At 46.5% G+C, this 18,748-nt stretch overlaps 8 protein-coding genes across 8 annotated transcripts; 3 read left to right on the top strand and 5 right to left on the bottom strand.

Moving 5' to 3' along the window:
* Window positions 1-186: 186 nt before the first annotated feature.
* Window positions 187-2,557, bottom strand: BGW36DRAFT_357099 (putative C6 transcription factor; the record flags this gene model as incomplete). The annotated part of the gene is made up of 3 exons (XM_046213848.1): window positions 187-1,297; window positions 1,347-2,439; window positions 2,494-2,557. The coding sequence occupies 3 exons, from the start codon at window positions 2,555-2,557 to the stop codon at window positions 187-189; spliced, it is 2,268 nt and encodes a 755-aa protein (XP_046074146.1).
* Window positions 2,558-2,873: 316 nt separating this feature from the next.
* On the bottom strand, window positions 2,874-5,570 carry BGW36DRAFT_459614 (P-loop containing nucleoside triphosphate hydrolase protein). Its single transcript, XM_046222053.1, has 5 exons — window positions 4,285-5,570; window positions 3,825-4,221; window positions 3,561-3,764; window positions 2,957-3,501; window positions 2,874-2,890 (listed from the first exon to the last, which is right to left on the bottom strand). Exons 1-4 carry the CDS (start codon window positions 5,416-5,418, stop codon window positions 3,065-3,067), a joined length of 2,172 nt encoding a protein of 723 aa, XP_046074145.1. The 5' UTR covers window positions 5,419-5,570; the 3' UTR covers window positions 2,874-2,890; window positions 2,957-3,064.
* A 10-nt stretch (window positions 5,571-5,580) lies between these two features.
* BGW36DRAFT_374138 (uncharacterized protein) lies at window positions 5,581-8,125 on the top strand. The gene is made up of 3 exons (XM_046215646.1): window positions 5,581-6,478; window positions 6,558-6,760; window positions 6,834-8,125. The coding sequence occupies exons 1-3, from the start codon at window positions 6,048-6,050 to the stop codon at window positions 8,072-8,074; spliced, it is 1,875 nt and encodes a 624-aa protein (XP_046074144.1). The 5' UTR covers window positions 5,581-6,047; the 3' UTR covers window positions 8,075-8,125.
* Window positions 8,126-9,241: 1,116 nt separating this feature from the next.
* BGW36DRAFT_357096 (uncharacterized protein) lies at window positions 9,242-9,733 on the top strand (the record flags this gene model as incomplete). The annotated part of the gene is made up of 1 exon (XM_046213847.1): window positions 9,242-9,733. One exon carries the CDS (start codon window positions 9,242-9,244, stop codon window positions 9,731-9,733), a length of 492 nt encoding a protein of 163 aa, XP_046074143.1.
* A 790-nt stretch (window positions 9,734-10,523) lies between these two features.
* BGW36DRAFT_425259 (uncharacterized protein) lies at window positions 10,524-13,777 on the top strand (the record flags this gene model as incomplete). The annotated part of the gene is made up of 5 exons (XM_046220096.1): window positions 10,524-11,532; window positions 11,591-11,638; window positions 11,733-12,352; window positions 12,466-12,566; window positions 12,625-13,777. 5 exons carry the CDS (start codon window positions 10,524-10,526, stop codon window positions 13,775-13,777), a joined length of 2,931 nt encoding a protein of 976 aa, XP_046074142.1.
* Window positions 13,778-14,249: 472 nt separating this feature from the next.
* On the bottom strand, window positions 14,250-14,656 carry BGW36DRAFT_129026 (uncharacterized protein). Its single transcript, XM_046209341.1, has one exon. The coding sequence runs from the start codon at window positions 14,556-14,558 to the stop codon at window positions 14,307-14,309; it is 252 nt and encodes an 83-aa protein (XP_046074141.1). The 5' UTR covers window positions 14,559-14,656; the 3' UTR covers window positions 14,250-14,306.
* A 60-nt stretch (window positions 14,657-14,716) lies between these two features.
* Window positions 14,717-16,037, bottom strand: BGW36DRAFT_129040 (histone-fold-containing protein). The gene is made up of 4 exons (XM_046209342.1): window positions 15,414-16,037; window positions 15,246-15,356; window positions 15,072-15,199; window positions 14,717-15,019 (listed from the first exon to the last, which is right to left on the bottom strand). The coding sequence occupies exons 1-4, from the start codon at window positions 15,760-15,762 to the stop codon at window positions 14,777-14,779; spliced, it is 831 nt and encodes a 276-aa protein (XP_046074140.1). The 5' UTR covers window positions 15,763-16,037; the 3' UTR covers window positions 14,717-14,776.
* A 1,693-nt stretch (window positions 16,038-17,730) lies between these two features.
* Window positions 17,731-18,656, bottom strand: BGW36DRAFT_128967 (putative prefoldin subunit 2). Its single transcript, XM_046209340.1, has 4 exons — window positions 18,518-18,656; window positions 18,363-18,453; window positions 18,094-18,286; window positions 17,731-18,027 (listed from the first exon to the last, which is right to left on the bottom strand). The coding sequence occupies exons 1-4, from the start codon at window positions 18,555-18,557 to the stop codon at window positions 17,995-17,997; spliced, it is 357 nt and encodes a 118-aa protein (XP_046074139.1). The 5' UTR covers window positions 18,558-18,656; the 3' UTR covers window positions 17,731-17,994.
* Between the last annotated feature and the right edge of the window lie 92 nt (window positions 18,657-18,748).

Below are 18,748 nucleotides of genomic sequence, written 5' to 3'. Positions count from 1 at the left end.
GGTGATGTAGATGTAGGTAGTTGTGCACATGCTTATCAGAACCACGGAATTTTGTTGCTACTGTCGCACAAAGAGGGTTTAACAGTTTTTAACCTTCTGCTGTCTGGGCATCAAGCTCTATATACTTAGACGAACCAATATAAGTATTAGATTCAATATTCACAGTGAACGAGTATTGGTAGAATATCATTGCAGCCAGATCCCTTCTTGGAAGAGATCCGACATTTGCGGCTCCCAGTATAGCTGCCGCCATTCGTCTTCCATGTCCGGGAAGCTCTCAATCGATATCGGTCCAGGCTGCTCCGGGTCAGCGAATGGGAAGAGTTGCCGCCAGTCGAGATATTCTCTGGGTTGGTCCAGACTGTCTTCCTGCTGCACGACGTGCGACACGCCGTTGTCGCGAGAAAAGGCGTCGCTACTAGGGTCATATCGAGAAGGGTCAGGAGACCAGACTTCGTTACTGTCTGGGCGAGCTAGGTTTCCAGGATCTGCGGGAAGTGAGTTCAATGCGGGATCGCGCACGCTTTGCATGATTGACTGAGAATCAATGGGCGCTGGAATAGTCGCGTGGGATAAAGTAGTCGTTTGGTCGGCGGACCTGCTTGGTCTCCGTATCTCGTCACCCTTCTCGGTGACTTCGTTGTGAACGACACGCAGGTCCTGCTGCAGTCGTTTGGAATTTTCAAATAGACGTAAAATCGTCTCGGCACTGGACCAGCATTCGGCTAGCGCTCGAAGGGAATGGAGGGTAGAATCGAAGCGGCGAAGGGCATTGATGGCCAAGACGGGATTCGAAAAACGTAACTCTACCCGAACTTGAATCATTGCTGTGAAGAGCGTGAACACGCCTGAGCACCAGATATATCGAATGCGATCCCTCTGCCGCAGCTCTTCGAAAATAGATGTAATGACACCAGCCGCGGCACTGCAAATTTCGGCATCGTGAGGCCCGTAATCTTCTGAATATGCCGATGCCTTTGGGTGCGGTCGGTGCAAGAGTATTAGAAAGTTGTTATATGTTAGGTGAAGCATTGCTGACGATGCATCCATATCAGAGGCACGTAGTCGCAAGGAATCGGGCAAGCAGAGCGACCAATTCGCCAAGGCTTCGTCAGCTTTAGGCAAAATGGCTTTTCTGCGCTCTGCACTGACCCTCAAACCAAATCGTTCTCGGAGTATATATGAGATCATGGAGCAGAGTTCTGCAAATTGTATGACAAAGTCTGTTTGTACATGCGGACCACAGCCAATAAAATCTGCCTCTGTTAAAGACTGAACGTCGCAATCTTCCAGGTTGCTAGTGAAAATGTCAGTCTTTTTTCTTTTATTCAAAGTATGGATCTCACATTGCTTGTGGTCGACCGTATGACAGTGATATCAAGACATCAAATTGGACGAGAATCCACCACACACGCCTCCACATACGCCGATCGCCAGCCGCAAATGTATTCGATACAGGATCGCGATGCATTCCTAGACCGGTGGCAATTCGCGCAGCAACGCCAACCCAGTAATGGGCGTTGGCAGCAACATCATCATCGACAGTGTCAGAATGCCAAGTTAGCAGTAAAGCAGCCTGCACCAGAATATCACGGTTCCTCTCTATTCTCGAATCAAACAACCATTTGCAACGACGATAGAAAACATTGGCTAGCTCTTCCTTCTCTTGCTTCTGCCGGGAAACACGCGCACCAACCAATAAAATAGCCTGAAGGATTAGGATAGGAGGCGGATCGGTGGGGTCCCGGTTACGATATTGAGTCATGAACTGGTCTTCATCGACGATGGGATAGTTTCGGTTGACATTGGTGAAATACGCGTCGACCAACTCATCTGCTAGCGATTGCTCCGGCAGAGTCAAGGCGTCTTGCAGCAACTGATCGTGACCGATTTCCAGGCGACGCCTTGGAATCTCATTACCAGCGAAATGGTAGGATGCCTCGTCGCCTCGCTGCTGGCGTAGCAAAAAGGACATGTTTGACACATCATGTCCCACATAAATCGCACGTACACCACGCTGTATTTCCCGGCGGTCGGGTTCTTGCTCGTCTATCAAAGTCACAAGACGGTTGTCCATCTCTCGGCGATCCTCCCGTCCAGTGAGTGACTGAGACTGGGGACGGGGGTGTTGATTCTGAAGAGTTTGCTCCTTGCCAATAAGATATTTTGAATCTGCATTCTGTTTGCCGCCCTGACTCGACGATTGTGCGCTATACAATGCCTGCTGCGCCGGTATTTGACCCGTCGTCCTCGACGGTTCAGCGAGAGACAGCGGCCGGATAGGGACAGGATTCAGCGCCGAACGTAAAGCCGGCCGCTTCTTCTTTTCGTGTAGGCGACAGTCGATTTTCCCAGAGGAACGACAATTCGAGCATGGGAAACCCACGGCGCGGGAATCGCAGCGTACTTTGCGGCGATGGCAATGGATACACGCAGCGCCTGCGACAGCGTTACGTTGGTAAATTATTGCGTGAATGGGAAGACGCTACGCACCTAGCTTTTTCTTCGCGATACCGCTGCCTGGCGGCGAGCGACTCTCGGTTAAAACCGAAGCCATTGAATTGCGGAGGGCTGCATCGACTCAGTGCTCAGTACACTGTGTCGTGTTCAGGCCATTGAGCTTCGTGAGATCCTATGTGTTTGCTAGACAGTAGCGATCGAGTCTGCACAGACACAACAGAAGCATGGCGGACAGTGAATAGTGGAAGCGGAAGTGGAAGGGGGATATGGAGAAGAGGCTCGACTCCGCACGGGAGTAAACGTTGTCGTGGGGCAGCCGCGTCCCGATTGGGTAAGAACAGCCGGCGAACTTTATACATCCACAGTATCTACTGATCACTAAGTATGATAAGAAACTTCTACATTATAATCTTCTTATCACATCATATAGGTATGTTTGAATATCCATCTTCCATGGCCAAAATTATTAGTCTCACAGAAATTTGGATTATTTTAGATCTGTCTGGTCTTTATTATTTTTGTCCTCGAGCATTCATATGTTCGATATCAACTCAATCGATCGATCAACGCCATGCTTTGGATTCAAATGTTCAATCGCCCTCGCCTAGTCCAATCGTCGTCGCTTGTTGGAGCCTGACTGCATATCTAGCTCACGGGATTCTGACGGCGGCGAATTCTCATTCAGATCCAGTTCGAATTCAGCCATCGCCCTGAGAGTCCTTCTCAGATGCTGCGCCGTCAGAATAGAACCAGTGCTGGCAGCTATCGCGTAAGACGTCCGTACCATATTGCGAATTTGGCGACCATTGAGATAAGTTGCCGCCAGCTCATTCAGCACCTTTTCGTTAAGGCATGACTGATCGTACTCCATCGACCCATTGGTGATGAAGCTGTGCCACAAGATCCGTCTGGACTCAGTCGATAATGCATGATACTTGATCGTCAAATGTATTCTTGATTTGAACGCTGGATCAAAGGAGTCGATGCGGTTTGTTGTCAAGAACATGAAGCCTTGATAGTACTCGAGGGTCCGTAAGAAGACTAATGAAATCATCAACAGATACGTTTATTAGCATTATGAAAGCTACCACCCATCTTACTTGAAACAAGACTGTTCCGCTGGAGTTCGTTTCGCTGGCGTGCTTCGAGAAACACATCTGCTTCGTCCAAGAGAATGATGGCGTTCCATTTAGCAGCCTGTGCAAATGAGTCTGCCAGAGACTTTTCCAAAGCCGACGCCTCAATGCCCAAATCTCCACTGCGGATAGGGTAAAGAGGTCTTTGGATATAGTCTGCGGTACTTTCTGGCTTTCAATTAGTCTCTGGAACCATAGTTATCAAGTCTAACAGAAATTATCACTAACCCGCAGTAAGTGTTTTACCTAACCCAGGATCTCCATGCAGCAAAATTATCAATCCCCTCCCTTTTCCTGTGATAAAATCGTCGTACTCGAATTTGGTATCAGTGTACGTTTTGGCCAAGGCCAATAACGTCCCTTTCTGTTCATCAGGTAGGATCAGATTATCAAATGCTTCGGCATCAAAACTAATCTCGTGCAAGTTATCCAGATTAAATGCGCACCAACGTTTGTCGGTCAGCGAGAATCCAAAAACTTCATGATGGCATATCATAAGATGCTCATCAGACACTAGATCGGCAAGCTCTTCGACAATTCTACTTGTTTCATAGCAATCTTGGTCTGTATGATCCGGACGCGCTTCTATGTAAGACTGGTTGTCGATAATAACACGACTCTTAACCTAAGGCTCATGGTTAAAATTCTGGCTCCTATCAATATTTTACTCGGTGAACCGCTTACTCACTTGAAAATTTTCGAAATGGCAATCATCATCGTAATCGCGGTCTGTTTTCCTGTCCGAAGCCCATCGCGCAATTCCACTGTAAAACCGTTGATGCACGCCTCTCAGAGCATGGAAAGCTTTTCCTCTTTGTATCATTTTTCGCTCGATGGATTTACGGTCAGGATGAAATCGCAAAGGAAATGCGTTCAGATCTTTGAAGTATTTGAATCCGTTGTACGATGATACAACGACTATTTCGGAAACGTATAAGAGTTCTTCGATCAATGTGATCCTCTCCAGCGTTAACCACCAATTGGTTATAAGGAAGCCTGAATGTTTCATGGATATCAGCCTTCCAACCCACGACTCGCGTCGGCCCTTTACGTATATCAAGTCTCCAGGTCTGTACTCCATCCATAATCGATCAAAATCCAGCCCTGGAGGTTGATCACGCTTTGCAGCGCAATTTTTGTAATGTGCAATATCGTCAGCCAGCGCTTTACCCATGTAATTCAAGGTGAATGCCACATGCTCTGCAGCGGTCCTATCCTGGAGTTGCCGACCATATGCGACGAGCTCTTTTCGGTAATGGAACAAACATTCCGGATTTCCAAATATTGTGATCTTCTTGTTGGTGATATTTGTACCTGGATACTTCTTGGGCACAGTTGATTCTATAGCCTCTATAATATAAGGCGACTGGATAACAAGCTCTGTCTGTTTCAGAGTATGGTCTTTGTAGTACGTCTTTGTGACGACCATAGCAGAGTCGTTTGCTTCCTCAGGTTCCGCAGCGTAAGATATCTTCCTACCGGTTTGGAGAGGAACTCTGTCCCCTTTGGAATTCTCGCGGATATCATAACATTTCAACTCCAGCTTCATACCTGGAGTCTGAACAGGTGTTTCGTTTACGATGCCAGTCAAGAGATCCCAGTCCCCCCAAGTTGATAGATCAGCAAAGTCGTTCATGTTAGTCGACGACGTCTGAAAAAGACGTAATGGGGTTGTTATAAAGAGAGAGACAAATACCACAGTCGCAATTTTATGTACTGAAAATTTCAACGTATTGACACGTTCAATATTGTCATTCGAAGACCGCTCTGGAGATGGTATATAGATTCGGGATATATATATTGTCGGGTTTATTGGGCGCATTGAACACTCGGAGGCTGAAAGCAGGACTGTCAAGTATCGGTGGCGCTCGAACTTTCATTGGATTGAAAGGCTGACGTGGGGGTAAGCTAGAAGAAACCCCTCTAAAAAAAGGACTGAAAAGTCCGCCAAAAGTCCCTACAGCGTTTATTCTGTCTTCTGTCAGCTGTATCACCGCCTGACCACAAATGGGCCTCACGGCGGTGGCAACACAACTAGGGTGCTATGACCAACAGAATTTCAACCATGACTTGAACTTCGACAAATGGGCGGTATATCCTTACCGGTGAGGGTTTAGCAGCTGGACGAGCTTCCCATTGGATGCCAGTTCCAATAGACCAGCAAACTAATGCAAGGCTGAGACACATTCTTTGCCCGGGCACAGCGAACACGCTACAAGGATTAGTGCTGGTGCTTCGACATGTCAGAACCTACAGCTAACAGGAAAATAAAGGGGCAATAAGGGGAGTTCCACCAAAAATTTGCTAGCGGAGAGTATCAAAGGGCTCCGGACTGTCCAACAGCACGAGGCGATTGCTTCTTCCCATATCAGCTCGCTGTCTATTTGCAATAATAATACTCCATCACAAGCCATAGTTCTACGATCAGAAAGCACAATACCTGGGTACCAAATGTCTCAACTTCCACCATCACCATGGTTCTACAGTGGAGGAGCTGCTTCAACTTCAGGCAATCCAAGCGGCTCCGTACCACTGGTCGATGGCTATATTTTGATGAATGACGATATCCGAGACTCAAGAAACACCACGCCCCACACATTTCCATGGAAAATGCCGTTACAGCAACCTCAGAATACCGTACCTATTTCCCAAGAGTCGCTAGATCCCCACGTCGCCTTTCTGGGTACTCTGGAGAATTCGTCAAGATATGGGCAACCTTCTGCAACCGAACAATATCAGAATTTGAATACCAGTCGGCAGAGGAAAACGCAAGGCGTTCTATGGGAGAACTATAAGGAGACAATGAAACAGTTCTACATGGATCAAGGCCATACCCTGCCGGAACTGATAGAACACATGGAAGCGGTGGGATTCAAAGCAACGTACGTACCTTTTCGCTCATATTACTTTTTAGCCTCTCATCTTGCTGGTACACCATGCTCACCTGTACCAAATTCATAGAGCGAGACAGTATAAAGAGCAGTTCAAGAAGTGGAAATGGGTTAAGAACCTCACAAAAGATAAGACGGTTTTCATGCGGGCCAAGGCAACTGAAAGAAAGAGGCAGAACCCACCAAAAGATACCGTATTTCACTGGCAAGGCAAAAGTTGGACGACAGACCAAGTTTTGAGAGATAGAAACGTAAGCAATGATATTACGTTAGGTAAGCTTCTTATGTTTGATAATCAGTTACCCCGGCGTTTTATAGTGAAAAGTCTCATGTCAAATCTCTACAGGACAACCAACTCCTCACGATGTTTCCTACGAGACACCCTGCCAGCCAAATATTGCTGGCAATTCGGCCCAGACGACAAGGTACACTAACTCATCCACCGAGAGAGCCTCCAGAGATGTGCCTGCGATCCGACTGAGATGGAACGGATACAAAGCTACCGATATAGAAGATCTGCTCCACCAGGCTTTGAACTTGGAGCAAGAGAAGGATTGGGTTGGAGCAGAAGAGAAATTTATGCATGCCCTTGATGCTTGTTATCATCTCTATCCTCCAGCAGATGACTTGACGGTAAATACTTCATATAAGATAGCTATATTTTATGGGAAACAGAATAACATGGCAAGAGCCGATCATATTCTTGACCAGCTTACCAGCCAATTCATCTCTCGATGGGGCCAAGGACATGAGGCTACTGTCAAGCATTATTTAGTGGTCGCACATCTTCTAGAAGCATGGGACCGACACGACGATTTTATCAACGTCATCAAACAACTAACAGATGGTTCTAATGCGCCATTGGTGAACCGTGGAAGCAATGGAGAGGAACACCAGACCTTTATCGACGTCGATATTCCGACAGTTTTGAATTCTACCAGGTTGCCGAATATGGCGGAAGACGGGGTTGTCCTCTCGCCCCTGCAACTTCTGCTGGCATTAGAAAAGGGCCATTCTCGGATTCTCGATGTCGACTCAAGAAGAACCTCATTGGAGGAGAGGTTCAAAAGACTACTAGAAACATTAATGAAGAACCCAGAGCGGTACATGGTAGATATAATACGCATTCAAACAGCCTTGGTCAAGATACATGGCACATTAGACCCTGCTCAGAAGGACATTGCCTTTAGAGATGCCTGGGAATCAGCCTTTTTCCTCTGCAAGCTACCTGGCAAAAAAGGACTTGTCTTCTGCAACGCTGCTGTCGATTTTGTTGCGGAGTATCTTGAAATGTGGTATCAGCATCAGGCTATGGTAATACTAGAAGCGATTGAGCAAGTTGCTGCGGACGAGACAGAACCCGAAGACCCAGGCCTCATCTCACTGATGATCCGCATTGGTAAGATTCTTCAGGCCAAAGCTACATGGAAAGAGGCTGCTCCACGTTTCGAGCAGGCATATGCTGCTAGCATAACTGCTTTTGGGCATGATAGTACTGTGACGAAGAGGCTAGAGTCGAGTCTGGAGGAGCGTCACTATTCGAGCGAGATTGAACCGGGCCGAATTGTGAGGGCAGTTTATTTATGATATAATTTTACCCCTGAATGCTTAGAATTAGAACTACGCACTAAATTATCATGAATTATGTTCAAGACTTTGGCCAACAGTTAAACTTGTTTCGCAATATTTACAAGGGTTCACTGGTAATGACTCGCCCGCTGACTGGAAATTAGCAGTTGCATTCAATCTACTTATGTACCACACAACGTTTGACCCCAGGAGATAATTGGCCCCAGCGGCAGAACACACTAGTTCAAAAATTTCGCATTGGCAGTCTCGGCGCATTATGCAGACCGATAGTAGCGAATGAATGAAAAGTTCTGAGAAGGTCCCGAAAAAGTACGGGGAAAGTACGAGGGAAGTACTTAAAAGTCCGGGAAAGATTCTCGCTACCACTAGCTTCAACTACTAATACATCTATTCCTATTGCCACCGCGCTAATGCACGCTTGGTTGTTGGACAGGTCCTGTTGGGCTGACCCGAGTATACCTAGGAGGAAGCTCATGATATTCTTACAATCAAAATGGGGATTTTGCTCGTCCTCGTCCAGGCTCTCTGATCCTAATATTGGTATACCAACCCGCCCTGGGGCGAGCTGCAGGCGAACTTTTGGTATAGTCCGCCGTGCTTGCCCAATCATAAAAGTCCTTCCACAAAGGTCTTAAAAGGCCCCAAAAGTCAACACGACTTTCCATGTACATATTGTAAGAACGTGAGCAACCTTGTCGTGCGTAATACAGAGATCCGCAACATATAAGATTAAGGTCGTTTCTATAACTTGTCCTTGATTCATTCCTTCAGTTCTTTACATTTGATCTTGAATTCAATATTGATTTTGTATCAAAGGATCTTCACTATCAACCTGTTCAAACATCTATTCCCTCCCCTTTTCAAGACAGTTGACATCGATAACGTTAAACTCTAGCGAAGAAACAAATACAGAACCGTGAGAAGCTGTCGGGTCGAATTCTTCAACTTCAAGTGAAAAGACTGGGGGCGTAGCTTATGGATCGTCAATTCCCTCCATATATACCCCCTGGTTCGCCCGCTAATAGCCGTCCCGACCAGCACCAAATCGACGGTCTGACAACTATTCCTCGAGAATACCTGCACGGCATACCAATTGCTGACACGATCTCCTTTCTCGAGGTCAATCGTTTTGAACAGGGTCAGCATATGTCAACACGTACTTCAATGCCCGGCATACAACACGTCTATGACAATGGTCCTGCTACACAAGCGGCTCTCCTAGACAGCACGGCACCATTTGCCAATGAAAGACACCACCTTCAACAACACGTGATGCCAAAGACAGACTTTGTATATGATAGGCATGGTATTTATAATGAGAACTGGATGCAACTTAAGTTTCCTTGTGACGACGACGACGACGACAAAAACAACAACAACCAAGACGCATCTGGCTTGAAAAACCGCCGTCAAAACCACTCTCCGCCAAAGTCAGCCACCAGGAAATGTAGATGGGAAGGGTGCAAGTACCTAGGCTCATTTCGGCGGGATGCTGATTTACTACGACATGTCAAAGCCGTTCATGTTTCACCGGACGCATATACGTGTCCGATAGTAGGGTGCGGAAAGCCATTTGGGCGTAAGGACAAGATGGAGGCTCATCGGCGAGCACATATACAGATAGGCATGGAAAAAAGAAAGTCGTCCCAGTATTAAACATAGGAGGGGTATTGTTTTGCTATGCAATGTCATCACTGTTAGCAAGATGGAGTATTGATATCAAGTCCAGATGTTTGAGCGCAAGAATTTTTGTACTGTTTCCTTTGCTGGTCTTGTGAGTAATTAACAGAAAATAATATTATTGCCGCTTGATGAAATATACAATCACAGATAGAGGGTACGCGTTTTAATCTACGTTACGGTCACGGTGGTTTCAAAGAGAGGCACCTTTTAGGAAGAAAGGCGGTCAATACTCAGGTCCCTCGTGGTCCTTCATGATTTGACACACCTTGATGTAGGCCCTGGCTAAAATAGAAGAAATATAATTTTGATTGGTGTGAAACGATGGACGATACCCAATAAAAAGGTTGATCACAAGCAGGCTGAAGAGGCACAGCTTTGGCTTCAAAATTCAGCCTTGCCATTACAGTACTGTATTCGTGTGTAAAGTCCAATACACGAACTTTTTCTATAAGCAAATACGTGACCAAAGCTGCAAAATTCAGCCTTGTCACATCTAGCGCAAATTTCTGACACACACACAAAAGGCGGACTGCAACAAACAGAGAAAGAGACATCTTACCGTGGCGCAGCCCATCAAAAAGCACTTCATATATCTCAGATGGAACTAAGATATTTACCAACGTTGTCATAAGAGCTACTTGATGCCGTCCAAGTGTCTTACGTCCTGATCGTGAATAAGTCGTCCGATGTTGCTCGACATCGAACCGCGAACCTCTATCTTCCACCGATCAGATCGGTAAATCATCCGTTCTAAATGTCCGAAATGCCCCCTCAATCTCGCAAAGGGTTCAAAGTCGCGATCATCTGCGCTTTGCCTGTGGAATTCGACGCCGTTGAAGCCCTATTAGACGAACACTATGTGGCCTGTGGAAAACAACCAGGAGATTTAAATTTCTATCGAACAGGGAGAATCGATAAATATGATATTGTATTAGCATATTCACCAGAAATGGGGAAAAAAAGTGCTGCCAGTGTTGCGTCAAGCCTTCTAATCAGCTTTCCTGGGATTAATCTTACAATACTGACTGGTATTTGTGGAGGAGTACCTTTTCCATTATCAGACACAGAGCTTATATTAGGAGATGTTATCATTAGCTCTAAAGTTGCTGAGTATGATTTTGGAAAGCTATATCCTGATGGATTCCAGCAAAGGGGTGATTTTACAGAAACACTTGGCCGTGCAGATCGAGATATCCGAAGCTTTCTCTCGGCTTTAAAGACTCAGAGATTACAATGTGATTTTCAAGAAAGACATCTGAATCACCTTACACATCTCAAAACCCTGAATAACAAGTGGCAATACCCAGGTGCTGCACACGATCAGTTATTCCAGGCAACTTATCGTCACAAGCATCACACTTCGATGACTACATGTATTTGCACTGACTGCAAATCTAGCGAAGACCCGATTTGTGGAGAAGCACTTGAAAGTGATTGTAACAAGCTTGGGTGTGCTGAACAATTGATTAAACGAACCCGGCTTACTACTGCATGTAATCCCTCTCCTCGAATGCTCTTTGGTCCCCTTGGCTCTGGCGATACTGTGATGAAATCTGGAGAACATCGCGACAGATTGGCTAAGAAAATGGGAATCATTGGATTTGAGATGGAAGGGGTGGGGATATGCGATAGTTTACGCTGTATTATTATCAAGGGCGTTAGTGACTACGCAGATAGCCACAAAAATAAGGCGTGGCAGGAGTATGCGGCAGCAAGTGCCGCATCTTGCACCAAGGCGTTTCTTGAGGTCATGGGGAAAACCATGCAGAAGGGTATGTAAGCCTTTGCCATCCTGGTTTATGAATATTGGTCATTCTAATGATGATATAGATGAAGAGCAACACTGTTTTGATTCTGAGACTTTGAGGCCACAAGGAGGTATGCTAACCCATCTTCAACCCATATCCTACCCACCGCTAAATACTTTAAAATGTGACTTCGTATCTTCTAACAATCGAGAAATACTGTGCAGATCACCCAAATCCACGCCTGCAAAATGATACATCAGTCGCCATTAATCGCTCAGAAAATGGACAACCTGAGTATCAATGGAGATTCTCGTCAAGATCCTCTAGCATTAACAATATAGACAACCATATCAAATCCCTTGAAGAGGAATTGGGCCGACTGAAAGAAAATATCTCGAACCCAATTCTCAGAGAAGTTGTAGTATCAGGTGTCGCTGAAGCAGTCAACAATCATGAGGCATTTCGAAGCTTACAGACTACACGATCTTTTCATACTTCCTACTACAGGACTAGGTTTGGTATAATAGTCTATCGGACTAGGGTCATAAAACAATTAAGGACAACATTTAACGAAAGTGTTGTACAATACAAAACAACAACATCGTTTATTTTCCAACCGGCTTCATGGCTTATTAGACTTGGACTTAAATATGGAATTGAAGCGACTTCTGTTAATTCACGAACAGGATGGCAATACAGTATATCACCTGTGCGAGCTGTACGAGACGATGCACTCATCTTTCAATTTTGCAAGACTGGAAATGTCGATGCTGTTTCGGAGCTCTTCAAAAGAGGGGATGCGTCCGTCTTGGACGTTGATTCCAAGGGGTGGAGGCCACTACATGTAAGTATATCATGTTGTCCTACTTACAATAAGTGTTATTTCTAGCTAGCCATTTGACTACACAGTGGTTTGAACTACATTCTTTATCAAATATCTAACGTCTCATATTGCAGTTTGCCACGAGCAATGGACACTTTGAATTAGCCAAGTTCTTGATTTTACAAGGGGCAGACAGAACTGCGCACGTGTATACGAGTTGCTGGGCAAGAAGATTGTTGGTCTACGCTGCAGTTTTGGATCTGAAAGAGAGGTGAACTGATCTATGTGTATAGTACCCCAGCTTCATTCATTCTCACCGATCCAACTACTTTTAAAACGGCAATAGATATGATGCTTTTATTCGACGACTGTATTGACTTCGATGGACCAATGAGTGATGGTTGGAATTTGGTTAGTTCGTATGAAAGTGACAATGCTGAGGCTAGGTCTGAACACCAGATATTTCGTGACATATTATCCAGCCTATTCCGGAGGTTCAACGCAGGATTGACTGACTATATCGATGCTGAATCCATTCATTATTGCATGTGTGGGGCTATTTGCCGGGCTGATATAGAGAATATTCGGTTGATCTTAGATTTCGACCCCGCAGTGAATTATTTTGACTACGATCTACCTGAACCTGCAATTTATTTGGTTGTATCTATGCCTTACGTTAGCGCTGATATTCTGAAATTACTACTGGACAGAGGAGCAGACATTCACATGGTTTGTCAGGATGAAACAGCAACCTCAATGTCATTATGGTTCTCCAAACTATTCTTCCAATGGTTTGAACGCCTTGGAGTTATCTATCAAGAACTAGATGAATTTATGGAACGCGAAACTTCATCGGGATCCGTACTGGCTCAGGCTAATTGGCGTTGCGAAACTCTCCGAGATTTGTTAACTTTGAAACCAACTGGAAATTTCAAAGAATTCTACCATTGGTATGATGGTCCCATTGCCGCTTGCAATCGGTGTTACATAATTGATGGTATATACCCCACGGACCGCGTAATAGAACCTTGGTGGGAAGAATTGAAGTATCGAGTGAAAAATGAACAATGCATCTGTTCTCTGCTGGGTGAATCTGAAAATTGGATGATTGACGCTGAAGACCGGACTATATGTTCTCTCTGCCGCAGATGCCGGGAAATGAGTCTGGGCAAACCCAGCAAAGACTCAGGATCTCATGCAGGAGAATTGGATTCGGGCTACGACTTTGATAGTGACGAATACCAGGGTAAATTTAATGACCATCAATGCAACCGTCAGGGATTCAGATTACCACCACTGGAGCGTTTTTTCCATCTTCAGGGTGGAAGATGGAATGGGCAGTACCTTCCGGATGAATACTACTGCTCGAAATGCTTATCCAAGGTGGAGGGCTGGGAGATTGATTCAGATTCAGAGACGTCCGATTCAGACGATTCGGAAGATTAGAGGTACAGAGCCCATTCAATGTTATGCATACTTACATTTCGCTCCCAATTTCTGATGCACTTCCGAAGCCATTTTAGAGTGCAATATCTGATAGCGTAAGCCATTTGGCACCTTGAACAAATAATATCAATACATATATGTACCTGGAAAGGCATTTAAGGTAGATTGAATGAAAATAATTTGGTAATAACAAAATGTTTCTCAGGGCTGGCAGTAGATAGATTATTACCTCGAGGGTACGAACCAAACAGGGTATACCATGTTTGGTGCAAGTGGCATTTATAGTCTATAATGTAAAAACCAAGACATCTGCAGTTAGTGCTGAAAATGAGGATATTTTATCTAGCTCTTTTTATAAAGATTGTAACTGCAGGGTCAGGATACTCTGGTCTAGTTGTAAACTACACTCAATATAAAACAAATTCCATATCAATATTGATCAATATTAACCGATCATTCCAAGGTAATGAAATGATAAGCCCGCAGAAATCAATTCCACGGTCCATAACTCGAATATCAACCAATACCCTTAATAACAGGCAACCCTTGAAAGCAACAAAAAGCTCAATACAAAATAACATTTGAAAAGAGTAGTAGTAAAAGCCCATGCCTTATGCGCCTGTTCCGGGCTTATGAGAGCCCCTTGCACCAAAAGCACATTCACCATGACATACATCAAGTGATCCAACCGCCCAAAATGAGAAGAAAAGAAAAAAAGGAAAAAGTAACGATATACGATACGATACCTTGTGTACATGAATCCGACGTCCGGCAAACACATACATCATACATGCTACGAGGGGGACGCGCGACTGTTCTGTCTGTTTTTGGTCTTTCTTTTCGTTCTTTTTGGGGCAGATTGTACAAGAGAGCAGAATAAGATTAAGATTGAATCACACACACACGCGTCCGAAGAAGTCCGAAGAAGTTCGAGAAGTTCGAGAACCCAAAAGTAGTACAAAGTACGAGCAGCTGCAATGATAATGATATTATGCCAGACTAGTGGAACTCCGCGCCCGCGCCGTTGTGACCGATCGATCCATAGCCGTAGTTCTGGCTGTCTTGTTCCTCGAGGTTACCTGGAAGAATGCTGTTTGGGTTGTCAGAGGCACCGGGGAATCCGCCTGCAGTGGCGGACGCGCCTCGAGCAGCTGGTGCGCTGCTCGAGCCGCCCACAGGCCCGCCGGCTCCATAGCCGCTGCTTGTCGGTCGGTTCTGGTTTTCCCCGCGAGCAGACTGTGTCTGGCCAGGTATTAGATGTGTTTGTCGACGAGAAGGGGGCGAGGATGCTTACCTCACGGTACTTGGAGAGGTAAATCTTCAAGGCTTCTGCGTAATTTTCAAATCCCAACGACGTCATGGCAAATAGGATGTCCTCACCATTGACTGTCTTTCGCTTTTCCTGTTGGCATTTCTCGGAGGCTGGCAGGTTAGCAAGACTCGAATGAACAGACGTGCAACAGCTTACCTTCGCTGGTGATGAACGAGATGAATTCGCTGACACATTCTTGCATGCACTCCTTGGCCTCTTTCGCGATTTTGGCGTTCTCGGGCAGGGCGGTTTTCATGATACGGGCCACTGGCAGAGATTCCACACGTTAGTTAAGCTTATTATAAGCGCAGATAGACAGAGCACCACTGCAAGCCGATGGACCAACGACAGGGAAGTGGGGAGAAGAGCAGGCGCAGTGTGATTGACTAGGAAGAGCCACCTGCGCGCAGCAGGAACACGCAGGCGCGCGCGCGAATCGGGCGACAGCACGAGCAGCACTGGGAGACGCAGGAACACACAAAAGGCGCAAAAGAAACGAGTGATGAAACGAACCATTTGCAATTGGGAGCCATCGGTCCTGCTCCTTTACTTCAAATTCGCCCTGGCCCTGTCCACTGGGATCTTGATTGTCTCGGTCCATCTGGTCGGGGTCATCGCCTGACTGAGTCTCGGGTTCCACCTCAGGTTCCTTGGGGGGGGAGGCCGACGACATCTTTTTAGCTGCTGGCGTGAATCTCGACACGACACTATAAACAAAAAAAGCTCGGGTGGGTTGCTCTGCTGGCAATCGACCACGTCAGAGGGGGGGAACGCGCGCGATGGCGGTGCCGGGCTGGGAGGGCTTGGAAGGATGCAAGCGCTGCGTCAGAGTGCGTCTGGCTGGGCAGCGATCGGTTTACTTCGCCAAAGCCTGAGCAGTGCTTTAGTTTTAGATTCGCGCGGTGTGGGGGATTAGTGCGCTGCGATGTCGTCCCGGGTTGGCTCTGGCGGTGTAGATGGAGGCGCTGGGGGCGAGTTACGCGCAAGGCGGTGGCCAGCTGTAGTCTTGAAATAGCGACTGGGGTCGCGTGTTTGGAAAATGCCTTCTCGAGCTGACTTTATTTTCTGCGCGTGCAAGCTGAGGCGGCGATGTGGTGGAGAGTCGCGCGCGTCGTAGGCAGGTCGGAGGTTGGAGGAGGCAAGCAGAGCTCGCTCAGCGCAACAACTCGGTAGGAAGTGTAGAGTCAGGTCAGAGAGTGGGGGGACCGGCAGCCTCGTGCTGGCTAATGTAATCGCGACCGCAGACTCGGTACTTTCGGCGACAAATATCGACAGTCAAGCGCAATTGCTCGCAGGCGTGGAAGGTGTCTGGTGTTTGGTGTTTGGAGTCTGGATTGTTGATGGGCAACGCAAATGCCAATTGACGAACCAGGACCGCCGATGAGACGCGAATCAATCGCAGCCGGCCATTCACAGCCGTCACCTAGGTACAGAGTATATACTACAGATAACTTACCAGCCAGCACAGCTAGATGGATTTTCGCCGATTTGCAAATTCTGGCAGCGTTCTTGGAATAATGCGATGCACTTCCGAAAACGTCACTTGCGTCTTCTTTCGTCTGTCGACCAGAGAGGGGTGTTACTGACGTGGTAATATTACGCTGAGTACAGGTGCAGGCCAATCACATGGCTAAAATACTCTCATCTCCGGTAATAGTTTGGTATCCGTAATATACCGATCCCCAGTCTCGCTGTAGTCGTCAACATTGAATATTCTATTCTATTTTAATCTCAGTGCGACTAGACGCACTCTTCGGCCTTGTGAGATGCTGGATATTCATAAACATTTATCTAAGCGGACTGCAGTCGGTACGAAACACCAATGACTCACACAGTTATCGTCTCGATCTCCAGGCTAGAATATGATCTTCTACAATCAATCGATGGCTGCAGCACAGCGCTGACATTGACCAGCGTCGCACTAACAGTTGTATCTATAGATAGCCGAGCACATACATCACATACATCATACATGGAGCAAACCAACACCCTCTGCCGCGCTTACCTCAATCCCAGCATTGTAATTAATTCTCGCAGACTCGGCATTTCATCCTGATCCGCGTCTGGCGACGACAAACGTGGGATCGCAGGCCGATATAGTATAGCAGGGGCGGTGGTGTGGTGTCTGACAGATTGGGCCAGTAGGAGTTGGGCCCAACGTGGTGGGTGGCATCGTTAGAGTCTAGTATTATGCCGTGCTGTCGAATCACCTATCCTGCAGGGCGTGATCGACAGCAGTAGTCGAATGCATACAGGAGTCTCAGCAAGGGATTACTATTTAGGGGGATATGTCAGGATATTGATATGCAATTGATATTGATATTGATACTGATACTGATACAGATGCTGATACAGATGCTGATACTGATACTGATGCTGATACTGATACTGATGCTGATACTGATATTGCATCAGGCTGGGCCAGTCTCTCCCACGCTCGGAGCAAAGCAGCCTCCCCTCCGCCTCGCTGGGCTGAAACTGATGACAACTCATACACGGCCACAGTTCATGTCATTCTGCTTACTGTGCGCTGTTTATTAATGCCAGGCAAATGTTCTGTTTTGCATTAATCTTAGTATATTCTTAGAAATTTTATTCTATGCCCAACACACAATCCATTCATTACAGGTGATGTCTTGCAATGCATCTCCAACATCGCTAATCGTCAGGCATAGTTGCATCTCAACCAACTCTAATCTAGCGACTTGGACTCTGGGCATCACAGCTGATGTGCGGGACAAATGTCGGAACCAGGTAATAATATCCCAGCAGCTAGACGGTGCCAGGAGAACCCTCAATCCCCTGTGCACGGAAGTGTACTCCTCAGGCCATCTGTGAGCTTTGCAACGGCCATAACATATCGTCTGCGAAATCGCAATAACAGTTGCCGTGGTATTGCATTTGTTCATTGTTGTACAACTTGGACATTATTCTTTTTCTATATTCACTGTCAGCATTCGCAGTATCCATATAAACAGTGGATCCGAGTTGTAGAAGTGCCGACCTTCCAGTTATCCATCTCCGTCTGCTTCGTCTTGTACTGCTTCAGCAGTTCATCGAGTACCTGCTTCAGTCCATCGGCATTCGTCTTGAGCGAGGGAAGAACCTCATCGACCGTGCGCTCGACAAGAACCCCGTTGATCATGCGAAAGCATGTGCGGTCTTTCGGGAGCGGCTCGAGTGTCTCGATGACGAGTCTAATATCGAATTAGCCATCCGTACCCATCCCATAATCTCACCCCTTCCTAGAATAGCAAGACCGGAAGTCCTCACTTGTGCTCTTCGGTCTCCTGCTCGATATCGCCGATTTTCTGCGCCATCTGCTGCAGCGTGTTTTTGTAGTTGGAATACTGGAGCTGGAGCTCTAGGTTTGGCAATGTTAGGTAAGGGTTCTGTTCCTGCGGGGATATGGATAGTGCACTGCTTACCCTGTTGCTTCCTCACACTGACCTGTGGTGGTGAGGCCATGGCGTGATTTACAGCTGAGCAGTTTGGCGATCAGCGCGAGATCAATTGATGAGTGTGGAGAGAGAAAGCGCGGGGCGGCCATATAACTAACTCACCGCCCGGCAGTATCTACCTTCAGCATTTCTTATCAACCGTTTCATATTAACTACAGTACATCCTAACAATGTCGGCTGGGATATTAAAACTAATTC

This window comes from Talaromyces proteolyticus (genome assembly GCF_021365285.1).
Source record: "Talaromyces proteolyticus strain PMI_201 chromosome Unknown BGW36scaffold_4, whole genome shotgun sequence".
Taxonomy (NCBI): domain Eukaryota; kingdom Fungi; phylum Ascomycota; class Eurotiomycetes; order Eurotiales; family Trichocomaceae; genus Talaromyces; species Talaromyces proteolyticus.
The sequence above is the reverse complement of the archived record's forward strand: the minus strand, read 5'-3'. Positions and strand labels throughout refer to the sequence as shown.